Genomic DNA, 13170 nt, shown 5'->3' on the forward strand with positions numbered 1-13170 from the left:
AGCTGCCAATCTCCATCACTCTCTCCTCCAGAGGATCGGACTGAGAACCAGATAACCAGCCAAGCCAGGGTGCTCTCGCACTCCTCTTAGTGGCTGAACCCAAGAACAGCATGGACAGTGTTATGTCCCTCAGCTTCCTTTAATCAATGGGGAGAAGCAATGGGCTGTATTCCTGATTAAAGGCCTTGAACACATGTGGTCCACAATCCTGTCAGTTGCCCTGACACTGTGCCCATTGGTGCCCTCGAGTCCTGACCATGCCATAGTGTACAAAGGTCACCTGAGACGATACCTCATTAATCTAGGACAATGGACACCACGATGGGCTATATCTCTAGTGCCCACCTACTGGAACTATGATGCCTGTCCAGCAATAGATTGCCCCTCCCACTCCACAACACTTAAGAAGCTTGACACCATCCAGGACAAAGCAGCCATTTGATTGGCACCCCATCCACCACCTTAAACATTCACCCCCTCCATCACTGGCACACAGTGGCAGCAGTGTGTACCATCTACAAGACGCACTGTGGCAACTTGCCAAGCCTCCTTCAACAGTGTCTTCCAAACCCACGACCTCTACCACCTAGAAGGACAAGGGCAGCAGATGCATGGGAACACCACCATCTGCAAGTTCCCCTCCAAGTCACACATCATCCTGACTTGGAACTATATCGCCGTTCCTTCACTGTCGCTGGGTCAAAATCCTGGAACTCCCTTCCTAACAGCACTGTGGGTGTACCTACATCACATGGACTGCAGCGGTTCAAGAAGGTGGCTCACCACCACCTTCTCATGGGCAATTAGGGATGGGCAATAAATGCTGGCCTGGTCAGCGACGCCCACATCCCATGAATGAATAAAAAAATGACCCCATGCACCTTGGTTCTCTCTGTAAGGGGCGGGGGAGAAATTATGCAATTAAAGAAAAAAACAACAGACTTTTCAGTTGCAGTCCAAACTGTTCCCCATGACTGGATTTCCCAGGTGGGTCCCATCTCTGTCTATGTGGGGCTGATGGGTCTCACCTATCTCTGTGTATTCCAGTATAGGGAGTCTCTGTCCCCTTGGCATCCCGGGCCTTTTAAGGGAAGGGTGTGGTTACGCTTCTTATAAGGCCATCTGGGAATTCTGCTGCCCATTTCCTGACTCGGACCAAGTCCCGTTCACCTATTGCCGTTTGTGCTCATTGACCTATATTGGCACTTGGTCTAGCAAAGCCCCGATCTTAAAATTCTGATCATCGTTTTCAAATCCCTCATGGCCTTGCCCCTCCCTATCTGTAACCTCCTCCAGCTCCAAAACCCTCTGAGATGTCTGCACACATCCGATTCTGGCCTCTTGTGCATCCCCAATTTTAATTGTTCCACTATTGACGGCCACGTCTTCGGCTGCTGAGCCCCTAACCTCTGGAATTCTCTCCCTAAACCTCTCCGTCTCTCTACATCTCTCTCCACCTTTAAGACACACCTTTAAGCCTACCTCTTTGACTAAGCTTTTGGTCACCTGTCCTACTATCTCCTTACGTGGCTTGGTGTCAAAGTTTTGTTGGATATTGCTCCTGTGAAGCACCTTGGGACTTTAAGGTGCTATATAAATGCAAGTTGTTGTTTTTTGATCACTGATGTTAACAGGGATTGTTTGAGGTGGGAGAGAGGCCCATTACTCAGCACTAAAGCTCTGTGACATGATGAGCAGAAAATCTGCATATCAACCAAAACTGCAGCAACTAACACTGCACCGACTCAAAGGAGTTAACAGCTCTTGGTAACCATAGCAATGAGTAACAGCAACCCACAATAACAGACTGGGCCACGTTCATATAAAGATTGCATGTTGCATCTGCCCTGATTGAATGACACGGGGAAATAATGTATACTTCAGAAGCGTGAGTGGTTGATAACCTTCATCCGAACACCTTGATGTTAGGTTATAGTTCTGAGGTCCCTGCCCTGGCACCTGCTGTTATTTATAAAATATAGTTTCAATTCTATGTGGGTGTTTCCAGCTGGCTGTGTACTGCCAGTGAATGACAGCTGCCAGTGTATTCCATGGGCATGGTGCATCGTGACAGGACTAATAATGACAGTCATTACTGTAGCTTTACTAAGAGTTAACCTGTGGCTAATTGACAGTGAGTTCCATGCCTTGTGTGCAGTCTTATTAAGAAGCCAGGAGCTTGCATTTATATAACACCTTTTTACAACCTCAGGATGTCCCAAAGAGCTTTACAGCCAATGACATATTGATGACGTGTACTCACTGCAATGTCGGAAGCGTGGCACAGCAAGATCCCCCAATCAGCAATGTGATAATGACCCGATTATTTACTTCAGTGCTGTTGGACGAGGGATAGAAATTGGCCCTTGATACTGGGAAGAACTTCCCTGCTGCTCTTTTAAATAGCGCTGTTGGATTTTTTACACCCACCTGAGAGGGCAGACGGGGCCTTAGTTTAACGCCTCACCCAAAAGATAACCCCTCTGACAGTGCAGCACTCCCTCGGTACAACAGCAAATTGCCCCAAATAGCTCTTTTAATGTGGTAAAACGTCCCAAGGAGCTTCACGTGGGTGATTATCAAACAATATTTGACACCGAGCCACATAAGGAAACATTAGGACAGGTGACCAAAAGCTTAGGTCAAAGAGTATCTTAAAGGAAGATAGAGAGGTTGGGAATTCCACAGCCATGGGCTTCGGCAGCTGAACATACAAAGATATGAATTAGGAGCAGGAGTAGGCCACTCGGCCCCTCGAGCCTGCTCCGCCATTCAATAAGATCATGGCTGATCTGATTGCAACCTCAACTCCACATTCCTGCCTACTCCCAATAACCTTTCACCCCCTTGCTTATCAAGAATCTATTTACCTCTGCCTTAAAAATATTCAAAGAGTCTGCTTCCACTGCCTTTTGAGGAAGAGAGTTCCAAAGACTCAGGACCCTCTGAGAGAAAAGATTTCTCCTCATCTCTGTCTTAAATGGGCGACCCCATTTAAATCACAGCCTTCGATTAAAATAAGGGAAGCAAGTGTTAATCTGGATTAAGTGCTCATCTCTGGAGTAGGACCTGAATGCACAGTTTATGGCTCAGAAAGAAGGTTCCCTCTAATTTTTCTTTGCTGTTCGTGGCTGGTTTGTTGCACTGAACGGCCACGTACGCCCACATCTTAAGGGGATTATAGCTGCGAGGCCAGAGTGCTACCCACTGAGGAACAGCCAATGTTGAATGGGTTTACATCTCAGTCACACACTTCCCTCGGGTAGGCGTTGAGAGCTCAGTATGCAGAGTGTGCCAGGATCAAACCCACATCTCGTAGCTTAGCATGTGGGTGCAGATCTTTCTCCTTTAACCCAGCACTCAGCTTCCATCTCCCTCCTTTTCCCCCTTGGTGTGCTGTTCAGCTAACTCTGCCTCACCGTCCTTGCAATGCTGAACTGTTTCTGAGCTTTCTGCTCTGTCTCCCTCTCTCTGACATTATGGACAGCTCTGCTCAATCCCTCAGTATGAACCAGACATATACTTTAAATTGCATCTTTCTCGCCGTGCAACCACAGGCAGCTCTGAAAATCAATAACAGGCTTGTGTTGGCCATTAGTTCCTCATTCCCATAGATTTTTTTCACTTTAACTTCTCTGCTCGTCGGCTTCAGTCGTGAATGCTGGTAGTTCAACACACAGAGAGGCCTAGCTTAGGGGTGAGTAACGAACACCATGTAATATTGTCAGGGGAATGCTGTCACAGACAAAGTCATAGGTATGTTTGTGAAAGCTACCCATCTCATCCAATACACCGCAACCTCCCTTTCTGTCTCTCCACTCAGAGCTGAACTTTCTACCTATATTCAGGTCCAACAGGTAGGTTGAAAATAAACTCTTAATTGTGACACACGAATTGTTGGTTAACAACAGCAGCTTGCATTTATATAGTGCCTTTAATGTAAAAATAAAAAGCCCCAACAGTCTTCACAAGAGCGTTATCAGACCAGATCTGATACTGAGCTACAAGGAGATATTAGGACAGGTGACCAAAACCTTGGTCAAAAAGATAGGTTTTAAGGAGCGTCTTAATGGAGGAGAGAGAGGAAGAGGTTTAGGAAGGGAATTCCAGAGTTTAGGGCCCAGGCAGCTGAAGGCATGGCCGCCAATGGAGGGGGGAAGCAAGTGGGAAATGCGCAAGACGCTGGAATTGAAGGGACACAGAGATCTCGGAGGGTTGTAGGTCTGGAGGAAATTAGAGAGATAGGGAGGGGCGAGGCTATGGAGGGATTTGAAGACCAGGACGAGAATTTTAAGATTGAGGTGTTGCTTAACTGGGAGCCAGTGTAGATCAGCGAGCACAGGGGTGGTGGGTGAACGGGATTTGATGGAGTTAGAATGCGGGCAGCAGAGTTTTGGATGCTTATGGAAGGTGGAAGATAAGAGGCCGGTCAGAAATGCGTTGGAATAGTCAAATCTAGAGGGTTTCAGCAGCAGATGAGCTGAGGCAGGGACAGAGTTGGGAGAAGTTACGAAGGTGGAAATGGACAATGATGCGGAAATGTGGTTGGAAGCTCATCTTGGGGCCAAATATGTCACAAAGCAGGAAAGCCGGTGAACTGTAACCCAGCAAGGCTCAGCAACTTCAAGAAGGGAGAGGGGGGAAAGTAGGGATATAAACCCTGATTATGTTACTCTGGTGTATTAGGGGTGCCCAGCTGGGCATGGATGCCAGTTTTACTGGGTAGGTGTGTGGGGAAAGGACTTGACTCTGTGCTTGGTTCAAAGTTTCTGCTATCAGCAGTTGTGAAATGAAAATTGTTCCATTTTACGAGCCCCATCATCTCTCACCTTCATGGGGACTTTCAAAAAATTGTTAAATCAGAGATTTCGCTGTGAAGGTTCTGCTAATTGGTCCTGGGGTAGCTGGGAGGATGGCCTAATTCCAAAAAAAACTGAATATGTTTAACCCACATAGTCATGGAACTGAGAAAGCCACTGTCACCATGTGACTATAGGTAGGAAGTGTGACAGGCAATTCGATCAAGGAGGGCAACACATCCCAGGGGTCATCAAATCAATGGTAGGCACTTTGCTTGAGATCAACTCGCACTGGAGATAGAACCTTGGTTAGATCATACTTGGAGTGCTGTGCACAGTTCTGGTCTCCATATTATAAAAAAGGATTAGATGAGGAGGGTTGAGTGGAGGCTTGTGTGGACCATAAGCACTGGCATAGACTTGTTGGGCTGAATGGCCTGTGTTTGTGCTGTAAATTCTATGTAACCCTATAATGCACTGGAGAAGGTGCAAAAAACATTTACAAGGATGTTACAGAACCTATTAGGGCAGATTGAAAAGAGAAAACTGAGGGGTGACTTGATAGAGATCTTTAAGATTTTGAAAGATAGACATCGAAAAGATGTTTGCACTTTTGAGGGAGACCAGAACTAGGGGCCATGAATATAAGATAGTCACTAATAAATCCAATAGAGAATTCAGGAGAAACTTCTTAACCCAGAGAGTGGTGGGAATGTGGAGGTGAATAGCAGAGATACATTTAAGGGGAAGCTAGATAAACACGAGGGAGAAAGGAATAGAAGGATATATTGATAGGGTGAGATGAAGAGGGGTGGGATGAGGATCATGTGGAACATAAACACCAGCATAGAGCAGATGGGCCGAATGGCCTGTTTCTGTGCTGTACATTCTATGTAATTCTGGTCTGCATGGCTCAGTTCTACACTGTCTGGTGTATTTATCCATCTAGCGAGTACTTCTTGGGTAAAACCTCCCTCACCTTGATGTGCACAGGTTCACCCCACACCCTCCCAAAATAAAATGGTGTGTAAAATTTGTTTAGGTTTAGTGCAAACTGTGTTTTAGCCGTAGGTTCTTTGCTCCCTCAGCCTGTATGATTGTCTGATCTTTCAGTTTGGTTTCTGCTTTCCATCTGCTACCCCAGGGGTCGTGTTCCATTACCGTGCTGGGAGCAACAGGTACTCACTCACTTTCGAGGCCGCCGTACAGGCCTGTCTGCACAACTCGGCGAGGATTGCCACCCCTGAACACCTGCTGGCTGCTTTCCAGGACGGGTTCGATCACTGTGATGCTGGCTGGGTTTCTGATCAAACTGTGAGGTGAGGAATGAAAAATGCACACATGCATGATTAACACAGACAGGCACAGACGCACTAACATGCACAGAGAATAACGCACATGCATACACATGCACGTGTGCACACAGACAGAGAAACACAGACAGACACAGATGCACTGACACGTACAAAAAAAATAACAGACACACACATAGACACATGCCTGCACACAGTCACATACAGAGTAACACAAACAGACACACAGACATATATACACAGACACACGCACACACACACATACAGACAGAAATATACACACAAAGACACACACACTGATACACACAGTGACATACAACCACATGCACAGACAGACTCATACAGTCATGTGGACATAGATGCACATGTACGGTGCTTAACCCAGTCCCACCTTCTGATTGTAAACAGTACCTTTTATAGCACAGACAACACCATGTTCTCCCTATTAGCTGCCCTGAATCACAAACAGCATTACGGGAAATCCAGGATCGACTTAATGTTAAAGGCCAGTTATCCATATCCTTTTTCACTACTTATTCCCCTCCTCCTCCTTTTCCTCCTCCTCTCCTCACCCCTCTTCCTTTCTCCTCCTTCCCCCTCCTCCCCAGCAGTTACTTATTCCTGCTACTTATTAACGCTGCTGGTCTTGGTGTAGGTGGGTGTCAGGTGACAGTGGATGTGGTCAAGTAGCCTATAACAGGGCTCGGCAACCTTTTTTTTTTAACCTGAAGAGCCTTTTTAAAAAAACAAATTGGAAAAAATAAAAGCTATTGGGAGCCGCAAGCTGAAAATTCAGCACTTCAAAACCAAATGCTTGGCAAATTGCCAAGTGTCTCTGGTAGAATGCATAATTTGCATATATAATCAAATATGTGTGTCAAATTTATGTATCAATAGAAAAAATCGAAATGAAAATAGACCTAACTCTGAATTATCGCATTTTTTTGACTTTTTTTGCTATAATATTGTCACTAAAATCACCTTTAAAACAAACTTTCACTTAAAATGCGTAGAATTAAGACAATTTTTACAGGTATTGATTCTCATGATTAAAAACCTTCTAATAGCACATTTAGAATAATTTATCATCTCAGTTATATCAGAAACAATAATGGTCCCGACCATGTAAACTGTTCCTCAAGTCAAATGCATTATCTATAACCATGGTGTAGCTGTACCACTTGAACAGGTTTATTTAGAGATTGATGATGTTTTTCGTTAAAATAATCATCGGAAAGTGTAACGTGCAGCATAATGATTAGCTTTTTATCCGCACCATAAAAACACTGCTCTTACTTTTCTTGACTTAATTTTTTATTTAGGCTTTTTTTCACATTAATGTAATTTAACTGGAAAAGGTTGGGAGCTGCAAATGAGATGTTAAAGAGCAGCATGTGGCTCCAGAAACGCAGGTTGCTGACCCCTGACCTAAAAGAACTTAAACTCCTGATCCAGATAATTTGAAGTCAATCAACAATTCAAAACTTAACAACAGAAATAGCAGAGCAAAGTGGAAATATAATGTTAAATAAAATGCAATTAATAGGTCATTTGACTTTGAATGAAGAAGAGTCGACTGTATTTTCTGATCCCAGGCAGAACACTTACAATGCCCGCACCATAGTGTATAGCATTTTACAAGCCCATTAAGCATTTCTGCTTGGGCGTTGACAATTCAGAAATGCCCCATTAATGTCTCGGCTCTTTTTGTTTAACTCATTCATGGGATATGGGTGTCACTGGCAAGGCCAGCATTTATTGCCCATTCCTGTACAACTGAGTGGCTTGCTAGGTCATTTCAGAGGGCAGTTAGGAGTCAACCACATTACTGAAAAAGCTCACTTGTGAAAAATGGCTGCTCAATGCAGGGGGTCTGTTGGAGTCTGTGGTCCGTGGAATCAGTGCTCCTAGTATGAGATTGCACTTTCAGAAACTGGGGGCGAAGGAAAAAGTGGAAGGGGGCTAATGGTGTAAAATCAGATGGGGTGGGAGGTTGGGGGAACTAACCTGAGGAGTTCCAGCCACAAATGATGCGTTCAAATCTCATGGATAGGGGCTCAATTTCATAACCCACCAACATCAGAGGCAAGGGACAGGCCATTTAAGACTGAGATGTGGAGGAATTCCTTCACTTAAAGGGTGGTGACTCTTCGGAATTCTCTACCCCAGAGGGCTGTGGAAACTCAATCATTGAGCGTCTTCAAGACAGAAATAGATAGATTTCTGGATATTAATGACAACAAGGGATATAGGGATAGTGGGGGAAAATGGTGTAGAGGTAGATGATCAGCCATGATCTAATTGAATGGCAGAGCAAGCTCAATGGGCTGAATGGCCTACTCCTGCTCCTATGTTCCTATAGATAACTTCCTGCACAATAGCAGAATGGTTAGTCTCAAGTAACAGTGCTGACAATAAAATGCTGGAAGGCCACACATACTGTGAAGAATTTTTATCATCTACAAAAATGTTTTCAGCTTGGCTGTGGTTTCACAGCAAATGATTACTCTCAAGGGTTTCAACTCTCGAGGTGGTTCCTTGGTAAAATTATCCATCCCAGGGACAGTGGGATAGAGGAAAGAACAAAGAACTCTCAACTGTGAGGCTGTAATGATTGGGTTTGCAAGAATATTCGATCGATAAGCAATAAATTTCTCAGTCAGGCGAAACAGATTGGAGTGTAATTACAATTCCATTTCATGAACTGCTCAGTATGGGCCCAGGGTAGATTGAGCTGGATAATCCAAGAAAGTTTTTGTTGAGGGGAAAATCAAATATGTGTATATCTCACTTTTTCTAAGTGGCTTCTCTACTTCTGCACTTGAAGGCACTGCATACTGTATTTAGGACACAGGAGCAGGAGTAGACCATACTGCCCCTTACACAGGAGCAGGAGTAGACCATTCAGCCCCTTGCGCCTGCTCTCCCATTCAATACAATTGTGGCTGATCTTTTACCTCAACTTCATTTTCACCCTATCCATTTATCCCTTGTTTCTCTTAGTGTCCAAAAATCTGTCGATCTCAATCTTGAATATACTGAACGACTGAGCATCCACAAACATCAGGGATAGAGAATTCCAAAGATTCACAGCCTTTTGAGTGAAGAAATTGCTCCTCATCTCAGTCCTAAATGGCTGACCCCTTATCCTGAGGCTATGACATTAGTTCTAGACTCTCCAACCAGGGGGGAAGAGCCTCTCAGCATCTCCACTGTCAAGAGCTCTCTAAGAATTTTATACGCCCTCAACGATCCATTTTCTGGAGGACCAGGAACATCGTACTTTGAATCGTGTCCCTTCCTGTGCCACACAAACCCTCATGTTGTGACAATGCAGTGACTGACTGCCTGGATAGATTAGACTCCCTGCTCTACCAAGGTGGGTCTTCAAATACTGGAGGCCAGGACTTCTCTTCAACAGTAGCACCTTGTTGGCATGGTTCTGGGATATGCCAACGGCTTTGAGGAGTCATGGCTGAGAAACCTTGTTCACGCAAGACTCTCATCAGCGATGCTACCACCTAAACTGCCACCAACTTATAAAATGGTACAATTATGTAATTATTTAATGTCTCTCAGATGAGATGCAAAACCAAGTCTGCCCTCTCAGGTGAATGAAAAACATTCCAGGAAGCTATTTGGAGAAGGACAGGGGAGTCCTGGCCAATATTTATCACCCAACACCTAAAACAGCTCATCTGGTCACATCTCTTTGTGGGAGCTTTCTGTGCACAAATTGGCTGCCACTGTTCATACATTGCAACAGTGGCTACATTTCAAAAAGTGCTTCATTGGCTGCGAAGCATTTTGGGATGTTCTGAGGTTGTGAAAAGTGCTATAAAAATGCATGTTCTTTCATCTCTTCCACTCCCTTCCTCCAAGTTGCGTTGCAATGAGACACCCAGAAGGAAATTGCGACCTGAAACTTCAGGAACACTCCATTGCGTTTTGGCATGATAAGATAGCTCAGCGTGTCCTGCTCTAAAATAATTGCTCTGCCTTCCAAAGCATTAGCATGGAAAATTCAGCAGTGAGTGCCAACTCCATATCAAAGAGCATAGTTAATGGCGCGGGCAGTGAGGTGGTATTGTCAGATTCCATTAGTTGATGCTGGCACTGTATTCACCGTGCTGCCAGAGCTTGCCTGCTTCTGTTCAGGTTATAGACAGAGGCTCCCACCCCCCAACACAGTGAGATAAAAATACAGTCAAGGAAATAAGCTCCAATTCCCTTCAGGGACTGCTGGACAAGGGCTTATTGCAAAGCATCCTTAGAGACCCACGACCAGTTGTAAATTCCAATTAAAATATAAACTTTACTCACCTTCCCATTTAATGAAACTAATTGACAGGATAGGATAGTAATTTATCCTTAATAAAAATCAATCAAAAACCGCCTAGCCATAACGCTGCTGATTTCTGCCCATTCTGATTTTTCTGCAGTTCTTTTGAGTTCTCTGGTCTAAAGCCAATTTGTTTTATTTTAATTTCACATTTTGCTGTGCTTTGGCTGTTTGATTTCTGCTCCATCTCGGTCCCTAATCCTCATCACCTGACTCACAGTAATCGATCCTGAGCTAGAGTCACCATTTGGCTGCATCAAACCTCCACCCCCTCGCTAATGGAACAGAGGCGTCTCCATTTCTTCGCTCTCGATGTTCCTGCATCATTAAGAGAGAGATGCAGCCAGTGCCAATAATAGCCAATTAATCTTCTTGAGGTGGCTGCAGCCTCCTTGGCTGTTTTCCAATTCGGATCCTGTTGGCACGGCCAACAATGCTTTAATTGACCATCACTGTGAGACAACGAGGAGTTGTTGGCTGGGCTGAGATCCGATGGAGTTGACTCATGACATTGTGCCTCTTTCCCTTTTAATTTTGAAGGAGAACAGAAGCTTTTAAAAGGTGAAAGAAAGAGAAAAAATTGTGAGGCTGAGCAAAGAGTAGGGGGAGTGAGGACCGATTGAATGGCTCTTTCAAGGCACTAGCAAGGGCACGATGGACCAAATGGCCTCTTTCTCTGCTGTATCTTATTTTTTATTTTTTTTAATTTAGAGATACTGCACTGAAACAGGCCCTTCGGCCTACCGAGTCTGTGCTGACCAACAACCACCCATTTATACTAATCCTACATCAACCCCATATTCTCTACCACATCCCCACAATTCTCCTACCACCTACCTACACTAGGGGCAATTTACAATGGCCAATTTACCTATCAACCTGCAAGTCTTTGGCTGTGGGAGGAAACCGGAGCACCTGGCGGAAACCCACGCAGACACAGGGAGAACTTGCAAACTCCGCACAGGCAGTACCCAGAACTGAACTCGAGTCGCTGGAGCTGTGAGGCTGCGGTACTAACCACTGCACCACTGTGCCACCCATATCGTTCTATGATTCTGTGCCAAAGCTCCTGGCTGCCATGTGGTAGAGGCATATCCTGTCAACCAGCTATTCCCCCCAAGACTTTTCCTTTACTCCATTCCTTCCAGTTAGAGTATATTCTCTGCAGAAAGTACTTAATAAAAGACTTCGAAAAAATTCACCATAATTGACTTAATCTCTATTTTTACTGAGATGTGAACGCATGAAAAAACCAGACAGGAATGACCCAGTTGATCCATTGTGGGTCAAAATCCTGGAACTCCGTCCTAACAGCACTGTGGGTCTACCCGCACCACACGGACTGCAGCCGTTCAAGAAGGCGGCTCATCACCACCTTCTCAAGGGCAATTAGGGATGGGCAATAGGGATGGGCAATAGGGATGGCCTTGCTCACGTCCCATCAAAAAATTTTTTAAAATCTAGCTCATTCCATCCAGCTGAGATGCCCTCTTCGAGGGACTCCCTTACTGCCTCCGTGCCAATGTAGTCTCCCGGTGCCATCCCCTATTTTAATCACTCCACCATTGGCGGCTGTGCCTTCAGTTGCTGAGGCCCTAACTGCGGGAATTCCTATACATTTCTATAGTGCCTTTCATAACCTCAGGACAATCCAAAGTGTTTCACTCTCCATCGTGTTGTGTGGCTCTGCCACCGTTAAATGGGATAGACCCAAAACAGATCCAGCAGCTTAAAACTGGGCATCTATGAGGCACTGTGGGCCATCAGCAGCAGCAGAATTGTACTCAACCACAATCTGTAACCTCATGGCCTGGCATATCCCCCACTCTACCATTACCATTGAGTCAGGGGACCAACCCTAGTTCAATGAGGAGTGCAGGAGGGCATGCCAAGAGCAGCACCAGGCATAGCTCAAAATGAGGTGTCAACCTGGTGAAGCTACATGACTACTTGTGTGCTAAACAACGGAAGTAGCATGTGATAGACAGAGCTAAGCGATCCCACAACCAACGGATCAGATCAAAGTTCTGCAGCCCTGCCACATCCAGTCATGAATGGTGGTGGACAATTAAACAACTAACCAGAGGACGAAGCCCAAAAATATCCCCATCCTCAAGGATAGGGGAGTCCAACATGTCAGCGCAAAGGATAAGGCTGAAGCATTTGCAGCCATCTTCAGCCAGAAATGCCAAGTGAATGATTCATCTTGGCCTCCTCCTGAGGTCTCTGCTAGTCTTAGGACAATTCAATTCACTCAATGTGATATCAGGAAATGGCTGAAGGTACTGGATGGGCAAAGGCAATGGGCCCTGGCAACATTCTGGCAATAGTACTGAAGACCTGTGCTCCAGAAATAGTCACGCCCTTAGCCAAGCTGTTCCAGTACAGCTACAAAACTGGTATCTACCTGACATCATCGCTGAATCCCTCACCATCAACATCCTGGGTGCTACCATTGACAGGAAACTGAACTGGACCAGCCATATAAATATTGTGGCTACAACAGCACCTCAGAGGCTGGGAATTCTGCGGCGAGTAACTCACCTCCTGACTCCCCAAAGCCTGTCCACCATCTACAAAGTACAAGTGATGGAATACTCTCCACTTGCCTGGATGAGTGCAGCTCCAACAACACTCAAGAAGCGCGACACCATCCAAGTCAAAGCAGCCCGCTTGATCAGCAGCCCAGCGACTACCTTAAACATTCACTCCCTCC

At 45.3% G+C, this 13170-nt stretch overlaps 1 protein-coding gene across 1 annotated transcript in view; it reads left to right on the top strand.

The window, feature by feature from the left end:
- Nucleotides 1–13170, top strand: part of ncanb (neurocan b) — a 153195-nt gene that overhangs the window by 11805 nt on the left and 128220 nt on the right. Inside the window, exon 7 of the mRNA XM_068015877.1 lies at nt 5944–6118. Coding sequence (XP_067871978.1) covers nt 5944–6118 — 175 coding nt within the window. The remainder of the gene's footprint in view (nt 1–5943; nt 6119–13170) is intronic.

This window comes from Heterodontus francisci, chromosome 36 (genome assembly GCF_036365525.1).
Source record: "Heterodontus francisci isolate sHetFra1 chromosome 36, sHetFra1.hap1, whole genome shotgun sequence".
Lineage (NCBI taxonomy): Eukaryota > Metazoa > Chordata > Chondrichthyes > Heterodontiformes > Heterodontidae > Heterodontus > Heterodontus francisci.